Source organism: Candoia aspera, chromosome 2 (assembly GCF_035149785.1).
Source record: "Candoia aspera isolate rCanAsp1 chromosome 2, rCanAsp1.hap2, whole genome shotgun sequence".
NCBI classification, from domain to species: Eukaryota; Metazoa; Chordata; class Lepidosauria; order Squamata; family Boidae; genus Candoia; species Candoia aspera.
The window spans coordinates 255,732,717-255,758,107 of record NC_086154.1 but is presented as its reverse complement, the minus strand read 5'-3'; the positions used below and the strand labels follow the sequence as shown (position 1 = coordinate 255,758,107).

At 44.0% G+C, this 25,391-nt stretch overlaps 2 protein-coding genes across 3 annotated transcripts in view; one reads left to right on the top strand and one right to left on the bottom strand.

The window, feature by feature from the left end:
- Nucleotides 1–12,141, top strand: part of CTIF (cap binding complex dependent translation initiation factor) — a 152,203-nt gene extending 140,062 nt beyond the window's left edge. Inside the window, exons 9-11 of one of the 2 annotated variants that reach the window (XM_063295840.1) lie at nucleotides 4,379–4,534; nucleotides 8,672–8,725; nucleotides 9,997–12,141. In XM_063295840.1, coding sequence (XP_063151910.1) covers nucleotides 4,379–4,534; nucleotides 8,672–8,725; nucleotides 9,997–10,212 — 426 coding nt within the window. In that variant the 3' untranslated portion in view covers nucleotides 10,213–12,141. The remainder of the gene's footprint in view (nucleotides 1–4,378; nucleotides 4,535–8,671; nucleotides 8,726–9,996) is intronic. The other variant, XM_063295839.1, reaches the window with a different exon arrangement.
- Nucleotides 1–25,391, bottom strand: part of SMAD7 (SMAD family member 7) — a 290,040-nt gene that overhangs the window by 192,307 nt on the left and 72,342 nt on the right. The window lies entirely within an intron of this gene.

The following is a 25,391-nucleotide window of genomic DNA, read 5'->3' as shown; positions in this document are numbered from 1 at the left end:
AGGTTTGAAATGATCTTATAGGATGGTCATGGGCCTCTTCCTGGTCAAGGACTGTTCAGGTCTAATCCATGGAGAACATACTACAAGAATCTAGTCTAGGATTACAAAAGCCTTTCCTTTTTTTCCCCATTCATACAACTCCCCCCCCCCTTCCATATTTTCATTCTCTTACAAAAACCGAACCTGTGAGCATCAAGTTAGCATTGTATTAGCATTTTAAATTTAGGATGGAAGGTACCAAATTATAGATAGCATCTCACTAATTGAAGGATAATACACTAGGGAACAGGGCAAAAATAAGGAATTTCCTTTTGTGGACTCTTTCATGTTGCTGTTGGCATTCTTGCTTGCCCCAAAATAAATACAGTTCTTAGCCAGACAGACCAAATTTTGCTGCAAGAAAAAGTGGGTAAGGTATATCACCAGACCACGGATGAGGAAGCAAGAACTTGACAACAATGGAAACAGCTTTTGTGGTGTTAAATCGGTGGTCTGTGTTATGCAGGGATTCAGGTGGGCAGTGTTCTCTGTTTCTAATTTCTTCTCCCTCCTTACCTGTTCCCAGCATCTTTCAGTGATGCTGGATGGGAATTCTAGGAACTGCTGTCCCATCCCATTAATTAGATGCCAGGTTGGGAAAGATGCCTTTAAAGCATAGCCTGGCTGTGAATCATGTTGGCAAGTAGAAACAGGTCAGTTTTAGTCACTGGAGTCTTCATGCAGTTGAACCAATCTCAAATATTGAGGTTTTGAAGTTTCGCAATCTGTAATACTGGGTTACAAAAAAACCTAATGTTGGTTAGATTGCTTACAAAGCATAACTGGTAAAAATGCATCATATGGTCTTCCCCATTGTGATCAATCTTTAGGCAAGCTATTTGCTTTTTTTTTTTTAATTCATATAAAACAAAAAGGTTCATTTCCATGCAGGGCAACCAAGAGAGAGGAAATGAACTGAGGTGGGCTGCCAGCAACTGGATTTGGGCTAGATTTTGGTTTTCCCTCTGTTTTTATTGTTAAACATTGTTTTCTAACAGCAAAAGCTGGGTGGGATGAAAATCTTAATAAACCCATAGGAGTGAACATGCAGCTTCTCCTCGTTCTGCTTTTACGCAGCTGGCTCAATTTGCTGTCTTAATCATAGTCCAGCATGATCCTAAACAGCTCAGGTCATGCTTTGGAAACCTGGAGACCTGTTGCTGCTTGGCTACCCTAGTAAAGTGGTCCGTCCATTTCAGGAAAGATCAATGGAACAATAAGCATTTCAGCCCAGAAGTGGAAGATTGAGAGGCCGTGTTAGGAGTAGGCGGAGAGGAGCTCCAGAGGTGTATGAGATCCCTTGGACTGTAAACAAGAGTCGAACGGGATGGGAAATTGACATTCCACTGGTGTAATTTAAATTAGGCAACAACTGGTTTCAATGATGATTCATCCATTTGCTCCTCTTCACTCTCTTCCCCCCAAGCACAGGCAACCGCATGCAGGGTTTAGCCCTCTCCCCTCCCCTTTCCCACCCTTAACTCTAAGGGAGCCGAGAGCCCATCTGCAACCTTAGAAAAGTGGGATTACTCCATTCTGCACAGTGTGTTGGCTGCCAGCCACAAGACATCCTGCAGGAACAGAAGTGGCGTAGGAGGAGATGCAAAGCCGGAGAGGGCACTGAGAGCAGCAAGGCCCAGGCAGGCAGCAGCTCAGGAGCAGCCCCCCAGAGTTGGCTTGTAAGAACCAGACTGTACCAGGTAACACCCCTGGATCTTTCCATAGGATGTGTACAGACCCAAAGATTTTGCCTACAGAAGCCCTGCCTGTTCTGCTGCTTCACTGCAGCAGCTATGGGCTCTGTTTTCATTATCATGTTGGGAATGTTGGACTGGGTAAGATTTGGCTCTCCAGTTGGGCTACACTCTTTTTCCAACCAAGGAAATATATAGAGACATAAGGAAAAGGGAAAAGAATATAGAAATAATGAAGAGTTATTAAATAAAATATATAATCATAGAAACGTGTCTTGAAATCACATGTAGTGTTGTAAACTCTCCAATTGTGAAATCTCTGTCCAATCAAATCTAGTTTCTTTGGGAGTGAAGTGATGGGGAAGCTGCAATCAGAGCACATGTGGCCTTTCTTTGGCACAAAATTCAAAGTCTGCTTCTGCCAAAAAGGGAAATTTGTCCCTCAATATTTCTCTTCAGTGATCTGCTTTTAAAGAGGACTCATTGCAAGGGAAAATCCAAAGCTATGTAGCTTCTATCCTTGCCATCTCTGGGCCAAAGAAGATATTTAATAAGGACATTGTGGGTTGGTGAGGGACCATTTGATCAGCCTTGGGACTGTTTGGTGAAAAGGAAACATTCAGCTCCTTCTCTTGTGGCCAACATGAAATCTTCTCTCTCAAACTACTTGCATTTCAAAGGAAAGTCCATTATATATTTTTAAAAAACGCTATTTTTCAGAACACAGTTTTCCCATGGCAGCTTACAATACTTTAAGTTCACGCTTTAAAAATATTGAACTAAACAAAGTTGGTGAAAAAGGTACAGCATAAAAAGTACAGAAACCAATGCAGCAGACAGAAAACTAAATAAAAAGTCTCATTGCCAATTAAAGGTATTTATGTAATAAATAAATTGGGAGGTGGGGGAGGAAAGAAGAACCTGGGGGTTAGATAGCCACTGCTGGCTGGACACACTGAGAAGCTGCTGCCAGGGCAGATTTTTAAAGGAACAGGGCTGCTGTTTGTTGGCAGAGCAGTCAGTTCAGATGCTTGCGTTTTCAGAAATAAATACATGGAAGCAGAGGCATGTATAAATTAGCTATGCTTCTTAAAAGGGCCAGCAGTCAAATGGAATTGCAGGCAGCTGGAGTGGAAAGTGTGTCTTGGATAAAGCACGGGCTACTTGGTCCAGCAGCAGAAAGCAGCCACCGCCACCAGCAATGCCACAGCTGCAGCTGGAAGGGAGACATTTAGAAATGGCTGTCCCCCCACCCCCACCCCATGGAAGAGTGGACTGTGAAGATGGCAGAATTTGCAGAAATGGCAAAATGGACCTGTTTGATTAGGGACAAAACAGTAAGTACCTTTATAGAAGACTGGAAATCCTTTATGGACTTTTTGCTGAACATGGGTAAAAATGAACAGGTGATTTCTGGCTTTGCTGATGAAAAAGGGTTGAATATGGGAAGAAGGGAGCTATATACTGTAAAGGGAGAGAAATGGTAAAAGTTTGTAAGTGCTGTAAAGGAGATCAGAAGCTGCTGCTTTAACTTTTGTCTTCCTTTTTCTTTTTTATCTGTACTGTTTCTAGCACTTCTTTATCTTTTTCTCCTTTCCTTTTCTATATTTTTTCTTGTTTGTATTTTAATTATATAAAAACTCTCAGTAATATAGTAATTCCCTTCTCACCCTTATGGGTGAGACTGGGACCCCTTTGGCCTTCCCTTTCCACATCCTCTCCAGTTCCTCCTTCAGGCGCTGGTACTTCTCCGGCTTCTCATACTCCTTCCTGATGTTGCTGTCACTTGGCACCGCTACATCTGTCACCACTGCTGATATATAAAGGCCAAAGGGGTCCCGGTGGTGGTAGGGGCACTCGGGGCTGTGACTCCCAAGCTGGGAGAGGGGCTCCAACAGATACCAGGGGCAGCATTGGAGCTCTCTGTCCAGAAGAGTGCAGTGCTAGGAACAGCTGAGATCCTGCGCAGAACCCTCAAACTCCCAGGCCTCTGGTAGAGGACCCGAGGTTAAGGAAGACACACACAACCCACAGGGGTGAGAAGGGAATTTTTTTTTTTTAGAAGAAATTGCTGTCCTGAATCCCGAGGGCCTCCAGCAAGTCATCTTGAAAGCGAAGGAGGGCTAGGTCCAGTTAGGACTTGGATAGAGCACCCCCTGGGAATCCCAGGGCTGCAGACTAGACTAAAATCACCCAAACATCTCAGAAGAATTCAATAGCAAGCCACGTTCGTCATGCTGTCAAGAAAACTGCAGGGACGTTGTCCCCAGGAGTCAGGTGTTGCCCCATTCCAAGCTTCTTGCAAAGTGCATCAGAGTGACAGGTTTCAACCCAGCCTGCTCCCTGTTCTGCTGGTTCTACAACTCTAGATGGTTTTTTTTTAATTGTTTCATCAAAGGGAGCATTCAGAAAGATGAATCCTCATTTCCGTTTGACCTGATAACACCTCCATCTGCCAAGGTAGGATGCTACCAGCTCAGGCTTTGACCTTAGGTAAAACGCGAAGGGCCACTTCAGCCTCCTGTCCTTGGTTTCTTGGGGTCTTCCTGGGGGGCTGCTCCAGTCCTCCCTGCCTGCCAGTCCCATGCCAGCGGCTGCCATCTCACCTTCTTATGCCCTTTTGTGCCCTTTCCCCTTTTGTGCAGAAAGACTTCACGATGCGGGAAGAGCTGCAGCAGAGCGACGTGGAGCGCTGGCTCGGCTTCATCACCTTCCTCTGCGAAGTCTTTGGCACCATGCGAAGCAGCACTGGGGAGCCTTTCCGCGTGCTTGTCTGCCCCATTTACACCTGCCTCAGGGAGGTAAGTGGGGGGTATGTGCTCCTTGCTTACTATCTGTAGCTGTCTACAGCACAGTTCTGGCAAAAAGGGGGCAAATTTGCATGCAGTTGTCAACTCTCAAAAATTCTCCGCATTTTGGGGTTTCGTATCATGCAAAATTCCAATCAAGAATGCCTAAGATTGGGTGACATTTCAGACATTATTTGGGGACTGGGATGCCCCGTTGTCTGAAAAGATTGATGATTCCTTCAGCACCCTGATAAATCTTGAGTAAAACAACATTTGTTACAACACAAGGCTCCTGGCCTGGCCTGGCCTAGCCTAGCATTTTATCCAAAGGAAACCTTTTATTTTTTATGACGATTACACGTTTGATATATTTCTTTACCGCTTCCTAAACCAAAGCTTCCCAAAGAGGTTTGCAATAGAAACAGTATGAAAAGTAAAATAACAAACATTACATGAGAACAATAGGAAACAGTTCAATTTAAAAAAAGTATTCATTGACCAGGTGTGTAAAGAGAAGGCAACACCCTTCTGGCCATCGCTGGATGAACCTTGCTTGTTATTAGAAGTGAAGTAATTATTTTTACTGTCTTTGTTGTGTATTCTGTTACCTTTATTTTATTTTGGAACTTTTACTATATTTTAACTTGTTGCCATGACCTGCTGTCAGTCTTGAAGAATTGATGGCTTGTTGTTGTTGTTATTATTTGGTGAAGTGGTTAAGGCATCGGGCTAGAAACCAGGAAACTGAGTTCTAGTCCCACCTTGGTCACGAAGCCAGCTGGGTGACCTTGGCCCAGTCACTCCCTCTCAGCCCTGAGAAGGAGTCAATGGCAAACCACTTCTGAAAAAACCTTGCCAAGAAAACTGTAGGGACTTGTCCGGGCAGTCTCTGAGAATCAGACACAATTGAACAGATTTAAAAAAAAAATAACAACAGCAATAATAATAATAATGGGAAGGAAGCTGGGTGAAGAGATCAGTTTTCAACAGGTGCCTGAAAGTTTGATAGAAGATGCCCCCCCACAAATGTTTAGGGGGGAGAGATTTCCAGGGCACAGGGACCACAGCAGAAAAGGCCCACTCATGAGTGGCTGAAAGATGTCATTCAGTGGCTTCCAGTACTCATTAACAGGTTCTCCCCTGGTGATCTCTGGCCAACTGATTCTATAATACAGTACAGAGATGGCCTTGAAGAAAGAATGGGAGGGCGGTTACAAAAGGACGGCCTTAGCCCTGGAAGAGAGGAGGAGGTGAGAAAGAAACTCAAGATTGCCCTGTCTTGATTCTTTCAGGTATCAGAGGGAACAGAGAGAAACTTTCAGGCTTTCAAGATTCTGTCATTACACCCTGCAACAATAAAGTGGAATTCCAGTAGTCCTTCTGGAGTCTGTTTCCTGAGCTGGCCCATCTCAAAAGTTGACAAAACAGTGAAAGACACATTAAACATTTTTGGCAGGGAGGTGCTTGAGAGGCACAGTGAGCAGAATTATGTGAAATTTACCTGGAAATCAACAGCATCTGAGGAGGGGTCAAAAAAGTCAAGATGGTGGCCACATCTATGCAGTTCAAGCCCTGCCTCTTTTTTGCATGCATTCCAACACACATAAAAGGGGACGGGCTTCCATAGTGCAGTTGCTGCCATCATCTTGACTTTTTTGTCCTGTCTCCCCACCAGGATGCCTCTGATGTGGATCCAAGTCACTTTTCTCAAGGCAGGGATTCTCAAAGTTTGTGCTACTGTGACTCCCTAAAATAATAAATGAGCCTGTGTGTGCCCACCTCCCTCCATAAATAAAACTAATAATTTCACTGATGTTAAAAACATACCTTTTTTAATCATGCAATTTTATTCTACGTTACACGGGGCAGAGGGAGGGGCAAAATCAAGAAAGTTGTGTTAATGCTCCTACTTTGCCTGTACAAGATGGAATCAGGTTTTTGAAAGAATGTCACACATACAGACATGCAAACACATTGTGGAATACTCCAGGGGTCCATCATTTGAAAACCGCTGTTTTAGGAGTGTGTCTCTGTGTGTGTTGTGCCTATAAGTGTCGTATCATATGCATCCTTCCTCAACATAGCAGGAAAGCCATTTTGATAGGGAAAAAGTTCCAGAGCTAACAAAAACTTCTGGAAACTGAAGATTAGTCATCTCCCTGTTGCAGAACTTAATTTTTAGTCCAAATGGGGGGAAAACACATTTGTTCCCTCCTCAAGAATGCCTTGCAATGCAGTGATAATCCAGACAGATCAACAGGTATGAAGTATCATAACCACAGAGAAATGGGCTTATTCCGTCATCATCTTCCAGGAGCGCATGGAAATGGTGCAGTTAGGCAGGGCTGCTGTGCTGTCTTGTACAGGGAATGTCACAGTACCAATTCTGTGGCTTCAGCTGTCGCTGCAGCAGTGGGATTGGACCGCCTTTAGGGGAGAGGAAACAGCAAACATAAGTGGCAAGGAAGGGACAAGGAACATGGCTTTCAATTCCCAACCTTCTGATCCTTCAATGTAGTCGGACTACAATTCCCAGGATTCCTAGAGGCAGTTGCTTTGTTTGCATCCTGACTTTTGTTTAGGAGCTCAACACTTACTCCTCCATTAGGATAGCACTTCCTCCTCCATTCCCCACCCCACCCCCCAGAACAGTATCCCTGTGTAGTAGGTTGGGCTGAGGGAATGGGACCAGCCCAGAGTCACTCAGGAAGCTTCTGTGGACTCAAACCTGGGTCCCCTACTTCTGGTCCAGCCCCTTCATCCTTCTGGGAATTGCATTCTCATTACATCTGAGGAGTGTCAAACATAACAGTCACTGCTACAGATAGATCCCTGTGGTGGAGGCAGATATATACCATCAACCCTCTACAGACTCCAGGAGATGAACTTAACTAAGATTGCCTTCTCTATGAGTATACTAACATCCAATATATAGACCAGCCTGGCTTGTGGTTTCAACAAGCCCTTTGTTCGGCCATTTCTGTTACCAATAATCTCCCTCAGTGTCATAGCAAAGTTCACAAGAGGCAACTGAAAAACATCCTCTGGAAAATTGCATGTGTTCCCCTGCTCATGAGTTTGCTGTTATTGAAGGCAGACAGTCTAAGAGCGACGTCGCCGTGGGAAGCATTTTCCTGAGTCACTGCAGCCTCGTCTGTGCTGTTTGGCTTCACTGGGTTTTTTTAATTGCCATTCATCTTGGCTTCCATTCTTGGAAAGCAATGGATTTTGTGCTCAATCCCAGCCATTGCCTGAGACAGCAACGAAGCTGGCATCTCAACGAAGGTCTCATCGAACACAACTTCTAGATGGAAGCCTGTTCAACCAGGGCTGGGATATTCAGCAGGGTGCCAGAGTCACGTTTATCTGCTGTTTGGGGGAAACTGCTTCAGTGCCAGTTTCACCCACGTTGCCACCACTATGACACTGGATAGGGTCTTAAGCTAAGGTAGACCCTCCTTCCATCTCAACTTCTGGTTCCTTCATGGCCACGTCCTTGTAGTTGTCTTGGCAAGGAGTAGTTTTCTATTGCCTGCTTCCTGGAGGTCTTAAGCTAGCACTCTCCCAATGTGTTGGGTGTGCAATTCCTACACTGGGTTCGTACAACAGACTAGACAAGTTGCGTCAACGTATTCTGTGAACCAGGGCAATGCATTAACCTATCATACAATTTTATTTGTTCGGGCATGGTAGTTATGTGCACAGAGGAGTTGTGTTTGGTTAACCTGCTTTAAAGAGTTGGGTGTGTTGCACCAGCTTAGGCCTAGAGTTCCCAGCCATCATGGGCAAATTCTGAGGGCAGCAGTCCCACACAGTGTAAGACCTCAGGTTAAGATGCCTGCTCTGCAGGGGTATCCATGGGGGAGGCCAAGTAGGAGTCAGGAACATCATGGGCTTCATTAGATCATTGCCCCCAAAAGGCGAAGGACGCCATTGGTGCAATGAAGCACATGCCATCACAACTCACTCCAGGAGTCTGTGCTGCTGTGCCTATTCTGAGCAGGAAATAAAATAAGCTTTACAATCTGTTTTGGCTCTGACCTAAGCAAATCTCACTCGTTTAGCACATAAAAGTTTTTGTCCTGGAGGTGTAAGTCAGAATTTCTAAGTGGGGCATCTTTCAATGTCTCCTTTTCTCTGTTTCTGCAGTTGTTGCAATCTCAGGACATAAAAGAAGATGCTGTCCTTTGCTGTTCAATGGAGGTAGATATTCTGAGATGTCCATCTAACCTGCTTCTACATCTTCTTCACTCATTAAAGAGGGCTATTTTTCTAGAGAAGGTCAAAATTATGAGTGTGGGAATTTATACAGCCATTTTACTGCACAAAATGGGAAACCATTATTAGAAGAATCTCTTCAAAGCCGTAACAATGTTTGTTTACATCTATTGTCCCGAGAAGCTGTCTTCATAAATGCTTAATATATACCCATTGCAAGAGATTTGGAAAACTAGCCTGTATTATCATTCTATAATCGTAATGTATTTACTGCTACTTGAGGTTTAGCTTTTAGTGTATTCAGTAGCACTGGTTGACTTTTTATGATACTGTGTGCCTGGAGATGCTTACAAATATCTAGGAAGCTAGCTGAAAAAGCCATGACTTCATCAATTGTCAATATCATGCATATGTGATTTCTTCATTATTTGATCTTCATTCATCTTCATGCGTACAGATCCTTTCTTTTCCTTTTAACTAGCATATTCCAGCAACCAGGACTTGGAGAAATGTCTCAAAAGTCCAGTTAGGGGATTCATGCTGTAAGTTGCTTTCTAAAAAGTGAAGAGCAAAGTCCACATTGTATTGTTTATTCATAACCACTGAGAAGTTTGGATCTTACTATCCAAAATGTAATGTGAGAACTGACTGTTAGTAAACATGTAGTTGACCCAACATTCTGCAACTTCTGCTTGAACAAATGCAGGGGACGATTGTAAAGATTGTTGCATCTCCTTCATGCATCTGCCCATCCAAGGCAGATCCAAGTCCAAGTCAGATCCATCCAAGTCTGCAGAATTCATGGTACACATTTATTGGCCTTGAAGCCCCCCCCCCAACTTTTTTTAGCTTTACTGTCAGAGGTCTGGGCTGTTTGTGGTTTTTAAAATAAAGCATCAGAGAAAACATATTTCTACACACACATCCTCGCCTGGTTTCCATTCTGATGGCTTTCCTGGGAGATTCCGCCCCACCCCACCCCGCCAGCTTCTTAAAGCATTTATGTTATTTGCCTCTGGTTTTTAAAACGGCAGTTTCCAGGGTCTTGTAAAGCATATAATTATACTAGAATATAATTAATTTTAACAAAGATGTGCACACTGAAGCAATAACGAAATCAAGCCCTTCCAGAAAGGGGCAGACCATTCCTCCCTGCCTCTCTTCTTCCAATTGTGGGGGAGACTGGAAAAATGGAAGAGGCGTTGGGATGTGACTGGTCCCCAGCTCTTGACCATCGTGTCTTTCTTCCTCAACAGCTGCAAAGTGCCGGCCGGCTGCTGGAAGAACAGCTGCCCGAACTGATGACAGAGCTGCTGGCCACCGCACGGGACAAGATGCTGTGCCCGTCAGAGTCCATGCTGACCCGGTCCCTGCTCCTCGAGGTGATTGAGCTGCACGCCAACAGTTGGAACCCCCTCACCCCCACCATTACGCAGTATTACAACAAGACAATCCAGAAACTGACAGCTTGAAAGGAAGGCGGGAGGCGGGAGTGGCCCAGTGCCAGGAGGAAGACACGCACTTTAAAGAAACAAACAAAAACGCATTCAGAATAATATAAAAGGATGGAGAAAAGATGGCGCTACAGTGACCGGAGAAGGGACAGAGTGACCTTTAGTGGTCAGGACAGAGAGACCCTTAAGGGGTCAGATAAACCGCAGCATGTTTAAGAATATGTTCATCGGGGCAAAGCATGTCTTTTTTCAGCTGTGTCCTCAAGTGCCGTCGCCACCCCTTTTCCCCCCACTGTGGTTTTGTTTTACGTTCCCTTTTATGCAACCCATTGCCCGTGCAGCAGCAATGCATCCTGCCAGGCTATTGTTGGGCCTCAGAAGGAACATGGCAGGTTGAATAGCAAGTCGGAGGGCCGGAGTGGATTGTCTCCACGGCACTCTCCCAGCTTGCGTTGGCCAACTGGCGGGAGGCAGCCCAGCTGCAGCAGATGTCTTTGTGGGAGGGGGGACAAAGGCAGACGTGTCCAACCCCAAATGGTGGCCACTGACAGCTTTTGTCAAGCCAAAAGAACTCCCTCCCCCCTTTCTTCCTGTCCTCTTGTCTTCGAAGTTTGGTCTCCTTGGCTGTCCTCCATTGCTCCATATCCTGAAACCTCATTCCAGATTAGACACTGAGAGGGGATAAATTTTTCTGTTTCTGCCTTTTTTTGGGGGGGAGGGGCATTTGCATTTGCACTGAGTATTATTTTTACTTTGCGGGTTTTTTATTTTATAAATATATATATGTATATATATGCACATATCCTTATATGAACAGACAGCTTGCTGTTTTGTTTTTTAAAAGGTAAAGTTAATGCTGTGGTGTGAGATTGTGGAGAACGGTGCAAGGATCTTGAAGCAAAGGAGGCAAATAGAAGTATTATTGCCACAAAAATACCTTGCCAAAAGGTTGCGGTGAATATCCTGATTCTGTATGGAGTTCAGTGCAATTCCCTTCCACGGGTTGTGATGGCTGTGAGAAACCCCAAGGTTATGTTAGCTTTCTGCAAGGTTTTTTGCCCAAGTGTAAAAATCTTGGAACTCCCATGCAACATCTTTCTGAATCTTGACCCAGCTCTACCATTAGGCAATGTAAAAAGATCTTCTGTCCTCTCTGATTCTTCCCTCTTTTGGGGGACAGACGTCCTTGCATTACACAGCTTATCCTGCGTTCCTTAAATAAATCTTTCATTTAGATCAGCGTTTCTCTACCTTGGCAACTTTAAGATGCGTGGACTTCAGCTCCCTGAATTCCCCCAACCAGCACTTCTGGTTGCCGAGGTTGAGAAACACTGATTTAGATGAAAGATGCAGCCCATCACAAGCATTTAAGGATTTAAATTGAAAGCTGGCCATCCAATAAAGTTCTGTACTGTACATGGAATAAGGAAGGGGAAACCATTGTAACCCTGCCATCTGGTTTCTAAAATATCTGCATGACTGTTTAAATATTAAGATGGATGATATCAACATATCAGCTCTTCTGTGCTCAACACACTTGGTGTTTCTCATATCAGCCATAAATAGGCGGATTGGCTTGAATTGTGCGGAGGAGCATAACTTAAATAGAGTCAAAAACGGTGTGCCAGTTATTCTAAGAGTTGATTTGCAGCAAATCTGCTGACGGTGAAGATTGAGGTGTGTGCAAAACTAAAAGTAGTTAATCTGGGGTGAGGGGGGGATTGTAATATGTCACAGTTGCAGTTATGATAGGGGCTGTACCATCACAGCCTAACGTTAATTCAGGGAGCTGAGTAGGAATGAGGAATTAAGACTTGAAGTTCTTCCTGAGTCATCCAATGAATAGAAGGTGAGTTGTAAGTACCAGTAGTCCTCAACTTACGACCATTCGTTTAATGATGGTCCGAAGTTACAACAGCCTCAGAATGGGTGCTTTATGGCCTATAAAGCGCTTACGAGCGTCGCAAAATGTTGCGCCCCCCAATGGTCACATGATCGCATTTCAGGTGCTTGGCAACCAGCTTGCATTTACGACCGGTTGCAGCGTCCTGCTGACTTGTGATTGCGTTTTGTGATTTTTTTGCCATTTTCCAGCCAAAAATGCCCATTGGGGAAGCTGGATCCGCCAAATGACTGCCGAAAAAATGGTCATAAAATCAGGTCCAGTCACGTGGTGATGCGGCTTATGACTGCTATGACTTACAATGGAAATTCTGATCCCAGTTGTGGGCATAAGTTGAGGACTACCTGTATGTGCTCTTTGGAATTCTGGAGTAAGAAAATGTTTCTTGTTAAGACTTTGAAAAATCCAAAAATTTTTACTGTGTTGTCTTAGCCTTGGAATTTAAGGAGTGTTTTTTTTTCCCCATCATGTCAGAATTTTAGTTTATAGTTCACTCGAAAAGCTGACTAATCTGAGGGTTTTCCTCCATATGAAATGAAGTGTTAATGTGAAAAGATGCTGTTGAGGGAAAATGGTGAAGGGCCCAGTTAGACAGGCTTCCCGCAGATGTTCTGATTCATTTTAAAACTGGCTCAGCCCCTCTTGGCAATCTTGCTTTGAAGGACATGGCAGCTGACAGCTCAAGCATGGAAGTGGACAGAGAGAGTCTCAAAAGCTGTGAGTCTGGGAGAAATGTTTCACTGTTATCAACCACTTGTGCATAATTTGTGCAGACCTTGTGGCTGGCAGTACCAGGGGTATACCCATCAATAATCCTAGTTATACGATAACAATATATAGGATAAGTGGTTTGATGGTTTGGAACAAGGACCTGCATCCTCCAGTTCAGTTGATATTGTATTAAGCAAAGAGTTTGTACATCCCAAAGTCTGAGGAATTTCTTCTGAACTAACCTTCCCCATTGTCAGCCTTTCAAGGGAGGCTGGGTCAGGAAAGACACACCACAAGAACTACTGGAGCGCTGTTGCTAAAGGTATAATAAGGGACTCTTGAGATTCTGATTCTCACTGCCTGCTCTTATACCAAAGAGAATCAAGGCAGAGCAACCTGAGTTTCTTTCTCATCCACTCCTCCTTTTCCAGGGCTAAGCTGGTGTTTTTCTAATGGCTCTTGAATTCCTTCTTCGAGGCCATCTCCATACTCCTCTACACCAATTTCTGGTATCCTGAGATGTTTTGGATAGCAGCTTCTAGAATCCCAAGCTAGCAAAGCTGAGGACAGCTGGGTGCTGACTGGGGAACGCCACCGTTGTTCATCTTGTTGCCTCAAGTATCAGCCCAGCTCAGGGATTTTCAGTCACTGTTGTAGCAAAGGCGAAGTAAATCATCATAAACATCCTAGATCCTAGAATCGTAGAATTAATCTACTTCAGAAACTTTAACAAGGCTGATTTTGTCTGCCTCGAGTGTCTGCGCAAGAAGACCTAGTTCTGTTTTACAACTTCCTAAGGTCAACCCGTCAATTAGACAAAAAAAAGGCCCACCTTAAGTAGCAGGTTTAAGGGTACAGGTAGTCCTCAACTTACAACCACATTTGGAACCTGAACTTCTCCTATTAAGTGAGGCAGTCATTAAGTGAGTCATGCCTGCTTTTGCAACCCTTTGCCATGGTTGTTAAGTGAATCACATGGTCATTAAGCGAATCCATCTTCCTCCATTGACTTTGCTTGTCAGAAGCCAGCTGGGAAGGTCACAAATGGTGATCATATAACCCCTAGGTCATGGCAACCATCATAAATACATGCCAGTTGCCAAATTTTGATCATGTGACCACGGGGACGCTGCAAAGTCATAAGTGTGAGGACTGGTTGTAAGTCACTTTTTTCAGCACTGTTGTAACTTCAAACAGTCGCTAAATGAATGGTCATAAGTTGAGGACTACCTGTATCACTATTAAGGGTAGCAAATGCTTGATAATTGTTTCAGACTTTTGTTTGCTCTACCCACATTTTTTTCTGCAAAATAAGTAAGTGCTTGCTAGATCAGAGCAATTGCTACTTAGGCTTCTTCTTCTAAATTCATAGGATTCTTCTAATTCCCTGTAAATGGGATCCAACATTGGATTGCTACCCCACCTGCTTGCTTCCACTGCAGGCTTTTTAAATTTGGGAAATTCTACTCTCAGAAATCTCCCATAAGGAGGGACACTCAAGAATCACCTAATTTCCACCACTCTCCTGCATCCCCAACTTGGAGTCACCAAGTGTTGGTCTAAATCAGTGTTTCTCAACCTTGGCAACTTTAAAATGTGTGGACTTTTTGGCTGGCTGGGGAATTCTGGGTGTTGAAGTCCACACATCTTAAAGTTGCCAAGGTTGAGAAACCCTGGTCTAAATAGATCCCTTCCCCTGATGCCCAGTTGGAAGGAAATTGTATTGTCTGTTTTAATGAGAAAGGAAGCAAACATCCTTTCAACCCTGCCTGTCTGCAACCTGCAGGATTTTAGGTCTTATGGAAAGCTCTGATTTGAGTGAACTCAGGCTAAGGAATAGGACTGCTCTGCCTGACTGATGTTCTGTTCCATGTGGCGGCCAACCACTTGCTAGTGGGAAGCCCCTGAGTCATGCAGTCAGTAGCACCTTCACACTCTCTCAACATCTGGAATTAAGAGACGTAATTCATAGCCACGATAATTGGTCCAGGTTTGTGGCCTCATTCGCTCTTGCAGAAGCAGATTCCATAGTTTCCATGGTGTGAAGTTGTGCCTCCATTTGTTTGCCCTGAACCAGCTTCATTAGGTTGTCACAGGTTGTTCCTTTTCATCCTTCCAGGTATAATTTATAATTTTAGGTATCTCTGCCATATACTTCAGAGGCCTTATCAGGCCATCTCTGAGCTTTTTACCTCTATGGCATTCCTGTAGATATTTTCCATAGACTTGAAGAATGACTGTTTCCTAGGGACATGGATTCAAAGGAACCACAGTAATGAAATCAGATTAACTGTGTTGAAAAAATGTGATTGTGAAGTTCAGAATGGAGAGAAATGAAGTCTCACAAGTCTTGAGTCCTGTGGGGAACAGAGTTTTTCTTCCTCCATCAAATAAGTTGGAGGAAAGTGGTTCTAGAAAGTGGTTCTAGAAATCCTCAGGGCCTTTTTATCTTCTGAGGGCTGCATTCCCTCATGGACAATGGGCCTTCTAGTGGGTGGAAGACTTAGATAGGATCAAATCCAAAAGTCTGTGGATGCACCCAATCTTACACACATTTCTTTCTGACAATTTTTAAATCTCTGATCCTCTATCTCTCTTTCCAAGAAGGCAGGAAAAAACACTTTTTCCAGAATCTGTGCAATGGCAGCTATTAGGATTGCAACAGATCTTGTTGCGTTCATTGCATGAATACATTGGCCCTTTTCTCACAACACGCTTGACCCAACCAGCCACTAACACCATCAGATCTCCCTCTGACAGCATTTAAATTGCACTGGAGATGCTAAGTCCTCACTGACTCTTCAGAAATTGCCTAATATTCTGTGATCCCCTACCCAGCATAGAACTGGCAAGCCTTCATTAACCACTATCCCCTTTCCCATTGGCCAAGCAAAAAAGCAGTGGGTGTAGCTTAGCCACTGTAGCCAATCACTATTTGGGAAGGGTCTTCTGTGATGCCAGGCCCTGACTGTGACTTCTATCATAGAGAGGCTTGAGGGGGGTTTCCCAGCCAGTCTTTCCCACCAGCTCTTTTTCTGGGAGGATTGGATAAGCAAAAAGGTGAAATGACTAGGTTGCAGAGTAACTGATGGAGTTAGTTCAATGTTGGGCTTGGCTGGGTCAGTTTTGGGGCTGAATAAAGCTGGGCAGATATTAGAGCAGGGTAGGCAACCTTCCCCTAGCCAGGGGACACACTCTGCCGACCTTTGGGGGCAATGAAGAATTGCGTCAGGCAAGCAAGCGAGGGTTGAGATGTCTTCAAAGGCTTGTTAAACCTTTCAAAGAGCTCGCTTAGTTTTGTTTTTGGCCCCCAGTGGGCAGGAAATTGTGTCTCTTCGATGGTTTATCATTCCATGTTAGTGATGCCATTTCAGAGAGCTGTGGAAGAGGCTCGGGAGCTGTGGGTTGCTTCCCCTCCTGTATTTTGAGTCGCATTTGCCCATCTCTGCACTGTACATCCTTCGTGAATAGAAGCTCATTCTTCCAAGCACAAGGCCTTGGGTCCTTCCTGGATGAAGCAAACAGGAGAAAACTGTTCCTCTTGCCCCCCCATTCAGCGTGGGAGAAACATCCCTTCTGAAATAGGCCTTGGCTCACCTCGGATGTGACAAACCATATCAAGAGAGCCACAAGCGGTTGCTAAAGCCGTTGTCAGGTCACTTCTAGAAATACCCCAATCCTTATACTCTGATAAACCATGCTGTGGCTTAGCTCTATCTAAAGCAGTGTTTCTCAACCTTGGCAACTTCAAGCTGTGTGGACTTCAACTCCCAGAATTCCCCAGCCAGCATGTCCCTGCCTTTGGAAGGCCCTTAATTTTCACATAATCACTTCCCATTTTCAAGCAGCCTGCATGACAGGAATTCTGTTAAGGTGCTTTGTGCCTCCCGGCCATGAAAGACTCGGTCAGAAATGGCCTTTAATAGACGTTGCTTTTGAATAGCGGCCAGGACCCAGATAAGGGATTTGGTCCCGCTTCGTGGTTCTCTGGAGCCAGTGCTGCTCTTGGCATTCTCTGGATAACTTCCGTGATCATCCGCTGCCCTTTCCTAACTCTAGTTTAGAAAACGTGTCTTTCCATTTCTTTTCCTTCTACCCCGACTTGATTATACGATGCAAGATTGCCCCATTCGTCTGCAGAATTTGGTCTCTCCCCTGGCCTCTTACTCAAACCGCAGACACATGAACCCCCATGCTTAATATCATATTTAAAAGCAAATTGAAGACCTAATTCAGCTTATGTTTTTGTTGTTTTGTTGTTTATTCGTTTAGTCGCTTCCGACTCTTCGTGACTTCATGGACCAGCCCACGCCAGAGCTTCCTGTCGGTCGTCAACACCCCCAGCTCCCCCAGGGACGAGTCCGTCACCTCTAGAATATCATCCATCCATCTTGCCCTTGGTCGGCCCCTCTTCCTTTTGCCTTCCACTCTCCCTAGCATCAGCATCTTCTCCAGGGTGTCCTGTCTTCTCATTATGTGGCCAAAGTATTTCAGTTTTGCCTTTAATATCATTCCCTCAAGTGAGCAGTCTGGCTTTATTTCCTGGAGGATGGACTGGTTGGATCTTCTTGCAGTCCAAGGCACTCTCAGAATTTTCCTCCAACACCACAGTTCAAAAGCATCGATCTTCCTTCGCTCAGCCTTCCTTATGGTCCAGCTCTCGCAGCCATATGTTACTACAGGGAACACCATTGCTTTAACTATGCGGGCCTTTGTTGTCAGTGTGATGTCTCTGCTCTTAACTATTTTATCGAGATTTGTCATTGCTCTTCTTCCAAGGATTAAGCGTCTTCTGATTTCCTGACTGCAGTCAGCATCTGCAGTAATCTTTGCACCTAGGAATACAAAGTCTTTCACTGCTTCTACATTTTCTCCCTCTATTTGCCAGTTATCAATCAAGCTGGTTGCCATAATCTTGGTTTTTTTGAGGTTTAGCTGCAAACCAGCTTTTGCACTTTCTTCTTTCACCTTCATCATAAGGCTCCTCAGTTCCTCTTCGCTTTCAGCCATCAAAGTGGTATCATCTGCATATCTGAGATTGTTAATGTTTCTTCCAGAGATTTTAACTCCAGCCTTGGATTCCTCAAGGCCAGCTTGTCGCATGATGTGTTCTGCATACAAGTTGAATAGGTAGGGTGAGAGTATACAGCCCTGCCGTACTCCTTTCCCAATCTTAAACCAGTCTGTTGTTCCGTGGTCTGTTCTTACTGTTGCTACTTGGTCGTTATACAGATTCTTCAGGAGGCAGACAAGATGACTTGGTATCCCCATACCACTAAGAACGTGCCACAATTTGTTATGGTCCACACAGTCAAAGGCTTTAGAATAGTCAATAAAACAGAAATAGATGTTTTTCTGAAACTCCCTGGCTTTTTCCATTATCCAGCGGATATTGGCAATGTGGTCTCTAGTTCCTCTGCCTTTTCTAAACCCAGCTTGTACATCTGGCAATTCTCGCTCCATGAACTGCTGAAGTCTACCTTGCAGGATCTTGAGCATTACCTTACTGGCATGTGAAATGAGTGCCACTGTTCGATAGTTTGAACATTCTTTAGTGTTCCCCTTTTTTGGTATGGGGATATAAGTTGATTTTTTCCAGTCTGATGGCCATTCTTGTGTTTTCCAAATTTGCTGGCATATAGCATGCATTACCTTGACAGCATCATCTTGTAAGATTTTGAACAGTTCAACTGGGATGCCGTCGTCTCCTGTTGCCTTGTTATTAGCAATGCTTCTTAAGGCCCACTCAACCTCACTCTTCAGGATGTCTGGCTCTAGCTCACCGACCACACTGTCAAAGCTATCCCCGATATTGTTATCCTTCCTATACAGGTCTTCTGTATATTCTTGCCACCTTTTCTTGATCTCTTCTTCTTCTGTTAGGTCCTTGCCATCTTTGTTTTTGATCATACCCATTTTGGCCTGGAATTTACCTCCAATGTTTCTAATTTTCTGGAAGAGGTCTCTTGTCCTTCCTATTCTATTGTCTTCTTCCACTTCCACGCATTGCTTGTTTAAAAATAATTCCTTATCTCTTCTGGCTAACCTCTGGAATTTTGCATTTAATTGGGCATATCTCCCCCTATCACTGTTGCCTTTTGCTTTCCTTCTTTCTTGGGCTACTTCTAGTGTCTCAGCAGACAGCCATTTTGCCTTCTTGGTTTTCTCTTTCTTTGGGATGTATTTTGTTGCCGCCTCCTGAACAATGCTGCCAACTTCTGTCCAGAGTTCTTCCGGGACCCTATCTACTAAGTCCAGTCCCTTAAATCTATTCTTCACCTCCACTGCATATTCCTTAGGAATATTAGTGAGCTCATATCTAGCTGATCTGTGGGTCTTCCCTAATCTCTTTAGTCTGATCCTAAATTGTGCAAGAAGAAGTTCGTGATCTGAACTACAGTCAGCTCCAGGCCTTGTTTTTACCGACTGTACAGATGTCCGCCACCTTTGGCTGCAAAGGATGTAATCAATCTGATTTCGGTGTTGTCCATCTGGTGAAGTCCATGTATAAAGCCGTCTCTTAGGTTGTTGGAAGAGAGTGTTTGTTATGCAGAGTGAATTGTCTTGGCAAAATTCTATCAGCCTGTGTCCTGCTTCGTTTTGTTCTCCCAGGCCATACTTACCTGTAATTCGAGGTGTCATTTGACTGCCCACCTTAGCATTCCAGTCTCCTGTGATGAAAATAACATCTCTTTTAGGCGTGTTGTCCAGTAGGTGCTGCAGATCCTCATAGAACTGCTCTACTTCAGCTTCTTCAGCATTTGTGGTTGGGGCGTATATTTGGATCACTGTGATGTTAGATGGCTTGCCCTGAATTCGAATTGAGATCATTCTGTCATTTTTTGGGTTGTATCCAAGCACTGCTTTAGCCACTTTACTATTAATTATGAAGGCTACTCCATTTCTTCTGTGGTCCTCTTGTCCACAGTAGTAGATCTGGTGGTCATTTGATGTGAAGTGGCCCATTCCAGTCCATTTCAGTTCACTGACGCCCAGAATGTCTATCTTTAATCTTGACATCTCACCAATAACCACATCCAATTTGCCCTGGCTCATAGATCTTACATTCCAGGTTCCAATGGTGTGTTGATCCTTAGAACATCGGATTCGCCGTTCACCACCAGCACCGTCGGCCGCTAGCCGTCCTTTCGGCTTTGAGCTAGCTGCGTCATCACGTCTGGGGCTAGTTGAGCTCATCCTCTGTTCCTCCCCAGTAGCATTTTGACCATCTTCCGACCTGGGGGTCTCATCTTCCGATGGTATACCGACATATCTCTGGTTGTACTGATCCATTTAGTTTTCACGGCAAGAATACTGAGGTGGGTTGCCATTACCTTCCCCAGGGATCGCATTTAGTCTGACCTCTCTGTCATGACCTTCCCGTCTTGGGTGGCCCTTCACGGTTTAGCTCATGGCATCATTGAGGTGCTCAAGCTCCAGCACCACGACAAGGTAACGATCCTTTGCTGAAGTATGTTTTTGTGCAGGCACTTAATTGCTCAAATCAGCCACAGGATTTGCTCAATTTTGAGGCCTGTAGAAGTTCCATGTACAGCAGCAGTCTACATCTAACATGCCAAAGTTTGCAGATGATCAAGGAAAGGAAAGTGTCTGCCCTCCAAAGCTGGCATCTCGAGGGTATTTGTGATAAATAAGGTCCGGACTGGACCCTGAATTGCAGTGCTTATTGCCACAGGAGAGGTATTAAATATCACGTTAATGGTATATGTCATTTAAAGATAATACGTAATTTTGCTCTTGTTCTTTCAGTGTGGTGTGCCAAGTCCAGCTGGAAAAAGGTTTAGCGCTCCTGTTATAAATAAGGATACTGCAGTAGAATAATGTAGGGCCGATCCAGCAAAGTTTTTGTCTTCCTGAGAGGTACCCATCAAGTTCTGGGTGGACCAACAAGACATATTTATGTCCACCTTACGATGCTGACAGATCTTTCCAAGTAGCCCTGGAGGTGATTCTGATGGGAGTGTTTTACAAGCTCTTCCCTGACCCTGCATTTTATCTTCTTTTTTTTTTTTTTTTTTTTTTTTTTTTTTTGGCCCCTTGGGGGAAAAAAATCTCCCTGAAAAACATGATTACGCCCTTCTCTTTCCACTTTCAGGAAAGAGCTAAGATCCTCCTGTTCAGCTAGCCTTAATGATGACTTTTTAAAACCCGTTGACTTCCATTTTTCAGTTTTTGTGTCCAGCACTTAACCAAACTTGAAAAGCTAAGCAGAGTTGGAGGGGGGTTACTGCTAGGATAGAAAACCACTAGGAGATCACAGGATTGTAGAGTAGATATCCTGGTAGAAGGGCATGCCAAATTGCTTCCCTTTTGTTACCAGGGAAACTAAATGAATGCATCTACACCACTGTTTCTCAACCTGGGTAACTTTAAGATGTGTGGACTTCAACTCCCAGAATTCCCTAGCCAGCGCATGCTGGCTAGGGAATTCTGGGAGTTGAAGTCCACACATCTTAAAGTTGCCCAGGTTGAGAAACACTGATCTACACAGTCACCAGCTCAGCCTGATCGATTTTTACCTCTTTTCCCCTTTTACAGTTAGCCATCTTGAATGTTCTTTGGTTAAAAAAGGTAGGGTGTAAATTGCAGGAATTAACCAGTAAAGGAATGGGATTCTGGAGGTGGCTTGCAAGAATCACCCCAGATCATTAGGAGGTCTTTCCCATTGGGGATTATTATTCATTCTCTCCACATCATTAAGAAGCTCTTCCAGAAATGAATGAATGTAACTTAGAATATAAGCCAGTGCCATTTCCCACAGCTTAATACTATCAATTCAGAATCAGGACCAACATGGATTCTAATTTGGCAAAGCAAACTGTGGTTCTTTTTTTTTTTCCACCGGGATCCCATTTCAGGCCCTCCAGTTACCCAGGTCTTGGGATTCTTTCAGGAATTCTTGCAGTCTTCCAAGTTTTAAGGAGTCAAATATTTTCCTTACAGGCTGGGTGGGATCTGTTCCTGAGCTATTTGAGGTATTCCACCCATGAGAAACTATTACCTCTAACTTTGCCCCAGAATTACGGTAGAGAGAGAATAGCTAAAAGGGGATCTTTTGGGGGTATGTCGTAGAAGTTCCTAATGGGTTGGAATCCACTATTTCATTGGAGATGCTTTCCCTGACCCCCAACCTAAGCTAAAGGCTTGGGAAAGAAAGAGGGGAGGCCTAGACATAATTATGGGAATGCTCATCATTAGTGTGAAGTGATATTCAGGATCGTGTTACCATTTCATAAAGCAAATTTATGAAACGTTACCATTTCGTAAAGCAAATTGAGATGTTCCCTTGTACACTGTCAGGATCCCTATTTATCAAGAGGCTGTAGAAGGTATCCAATATGCCAGATGATCAGAATTGGGGGCCTAGTCTACCACAAAGCAGGTGCTTCTTGGCCCAGTTTTGATTTATTCCAGCAGTATGGGGGAAGCAAAGACCTTTATCCTCAAAGACATATTTGAATATTTGGATATCATGGGGAAGAGCTTTTTCTTAAATATTGGCCTTCCTTACTCTGAATGCTGATCTGGAATGATGGCCCATCTCTTGCTGTGTTTTGACAGTTCCTGCAATGCTTCAAAAGCACCAACGTGTTTTGTTTTCTCGTGTGTGCTTCTGCGTTCACTATCCTTCGGTTCAAGAAAGAGATTTGTGCGAGCAGGTGAACATAACACTTGCGTGTCTGATCTGCACTCTTACGAGAGATTTGTAGATAGATTCTCACAGTTGTCAATCATTCACGTTGGGTTTGTGAATCTGATCTAATAGGGATTAAAATCTCTGCTTGATCCTTTTTGGTTCTTTAAAATGGGCAGAGGGGTCCACATTTTATTATGTTCAACAACATTTAGCGAATCCTTATATTTACTGAACCCAGTAACCTTCTGGTCCATGGGAATCGGAGAACAATCCAGCTCCACAAAAGTGGGCAGGATGGAACAGTTTTTCCCAACCTGGAACCATGCAGATATGTTGGCTACAAATGTGTATTTCTAGCCAGCATTCTGGAAACTCTCCTAACACATCTGCACTACCATGGGTTCTGTAACAGCAGGATCTACCAGCAAAATTGTTGAGGCACCAGTTTCCCAATTTCCATTGCGAGATTTGTACAATTGAGCATCCTCCCTCCACCCCAGTAAAGGTGTTTGGGATGGCAGTTTTCATTCCTATATGGCCCCCCTGTGGATGTGTTCTTGGGTTTGATATCAACACTATTTAATGGAAAAAATTTTCTTAAGCAGGCTAATCATCAATACTTCACCAACCTCCATACATCAAGAGTTTTCAGAACAACTAAGCTGTCAAAATCCTGTGTCAAAACTGTTTTCAAAGTGATTTTCCTTAGAACGCACAGGTTTGTGCTAATGATGATCCTTTTTTTAAAAAAATGTGAAAATGTATTTATTTTGTTTGAAAATCAACCTTAATTTAATCATTTATCATATTTGTTTTTTTAATTATTATTATTATTTTGCTTTAATAAGGAAAGATTGTAAAGGGGGACAAAATGGAACTAGGAGGACCTAGGCGTTTGTACTAAGGGGAGGGCAGAGAAAGGATGTTCCCCCACCATTTTCAGCATTAGACAGAATGCTAAGGAAAGAGAAAGGACAATTTTTCATGGCAATTCTGTTTTCTTTATGGAACATCCCGTACCGCTGTATGCTGTAAAATACATCATCTGAGTAATAAAACTTTCAAGCTCAATTGTTTGCCATCTTTGTTGCAATGTCATATCAGTTCTGGTTGTCTAAAAGGATTTGTATATTTTTATTTTTTGCTTGAAATGACATACAGAAGAAAGACTTTAGCAAATAATATATGTAAAAAAAAACCCCAATATTTATCTAGTAGGCTTATACACTGGTCCAGTCCTGTCTGATTGAGAGCAGCTTATAGATCTCCAAAACTGTCATATGGTTAAAAACAGAAACACCACAGCATAACAGTAAAATTTCCCAGTGCGGAGAAACAACCAAGCCCATATAGATAATCATCCCCTAGAGCAGTGTTTCTCAACCTGGGCAACTTTAAGATATGTGTTTGCTGGCTGGGGAATTCTGGGGGTTGAAGTCCACATATCTTAAAGTTGCCCAGGTTGAGAAACACTGCCATAGAGAGCAAGATCAACCTTCAGATCCCAAAAGCCCACTGAAAGAGCCAGGTTTGCAAAAACCTAACAGGTTCACGGCCCATTGGGTATCAGGCAAATATGCTGTTCTAGAGAAGGAAGGTGATACTGAGAAGGCCTAACTCTGGGATCCCGACAGATGACATTCCATAAGGTAGGGACCAGGCAGAAGCCTCATCTTGCAGATCTTAAGGGACAGACAGAGACCATTCAGAGAAAGAGGTACTGCAGATTTCCAGGTCCCGAGTCACAAAAAGCTTTAAAGGTGAGAAACTGGAAGCAAACTGGTAACCAGGGCAGCTCTCAGAGCAGATGTGTTATATGAACACATCACTTTGCACCTGTAACTGCTTGACCTGATTCATTCTGGACTGGTTGCAGCTTCTGGGTAGTCTTCAAGGGCAGCCCATGTAGAATGCATTGCAGTAATCTGAACAGGAGGTGACCAAGGCATGAATGACCATGAATGAAGTCTCCTGATCCAGAAAAGGCCCTAACTGCAGACAGGATGGACCCGTGCAAAAGGCCCTCCTAGTCACAGCCTCTACCTGCTCTTCCAGCAGAAGCTGTGAGTCTAGGAAGACCTCCAGATTACAAAACAGCTCTGCATGGGAGAGTGCAACCCCATCCAGAGCCAGTGATGGAGTATCTCTGGAACTGAAGAGCTTCCTGAGATTGACTCTAAACCTCTACACCCCCACCTCAACCCTCCCAGCCTCCAATGACTGGAACAAGATCTCCACCACATCTATTGTTTTGAGGTAAGCAGATGAACCTCATCTGTGTTCTGATGATACCTAATTCCATGCCAGCAGATGACCTCCCCCAGTGACTTCACATAGTTGTTAAATAACAGGAGAAAAATGTGTTGACCCCAGTGGCACCTTCTGCTATGGACCCCAAAGCTCGACCTCTTACTCTCTCAACCCAGCTGGAACCACCCAAATAAGAAGGAAGAGAACCCACAGCATAACAGTGCCCCCACCCAGCCCTGCAAGACTAGCTAGGGAATTCTGGGAGTTGAAGTCCACATGTCTTAAAGTTGCCAAGGTTGAGAGACACTGGTCTAACAGAACCATAAAGGGATTACAAAGAATGTTTCACTTTAAATGTAGGGAAGTCAAACCGTATTGTGGGTTGGTATGTTGGATTCTGCTCACATCATCAGCAGAGGCTCACTGTCTTCAAAACCCTATGCAGAGTGTCTAGTTTATGACCATCCCCTTCTGTTTCAGCAAAGGACAAGAGCTTGAGCACATTCATTAAAAAAGGCAATGTGGGGTCTGGAGGTACCAGAGTGCCCCCAATAAACTCCCTTGGTGACTACCGGGCTCTTTGTCCCACAAATTCTAAGACAAATCTTTTAATTCTTGTAACTGTAGAGGCCACTGCTAGACTGCATAGCAAACTATTAGCTGGTAGTTCATATG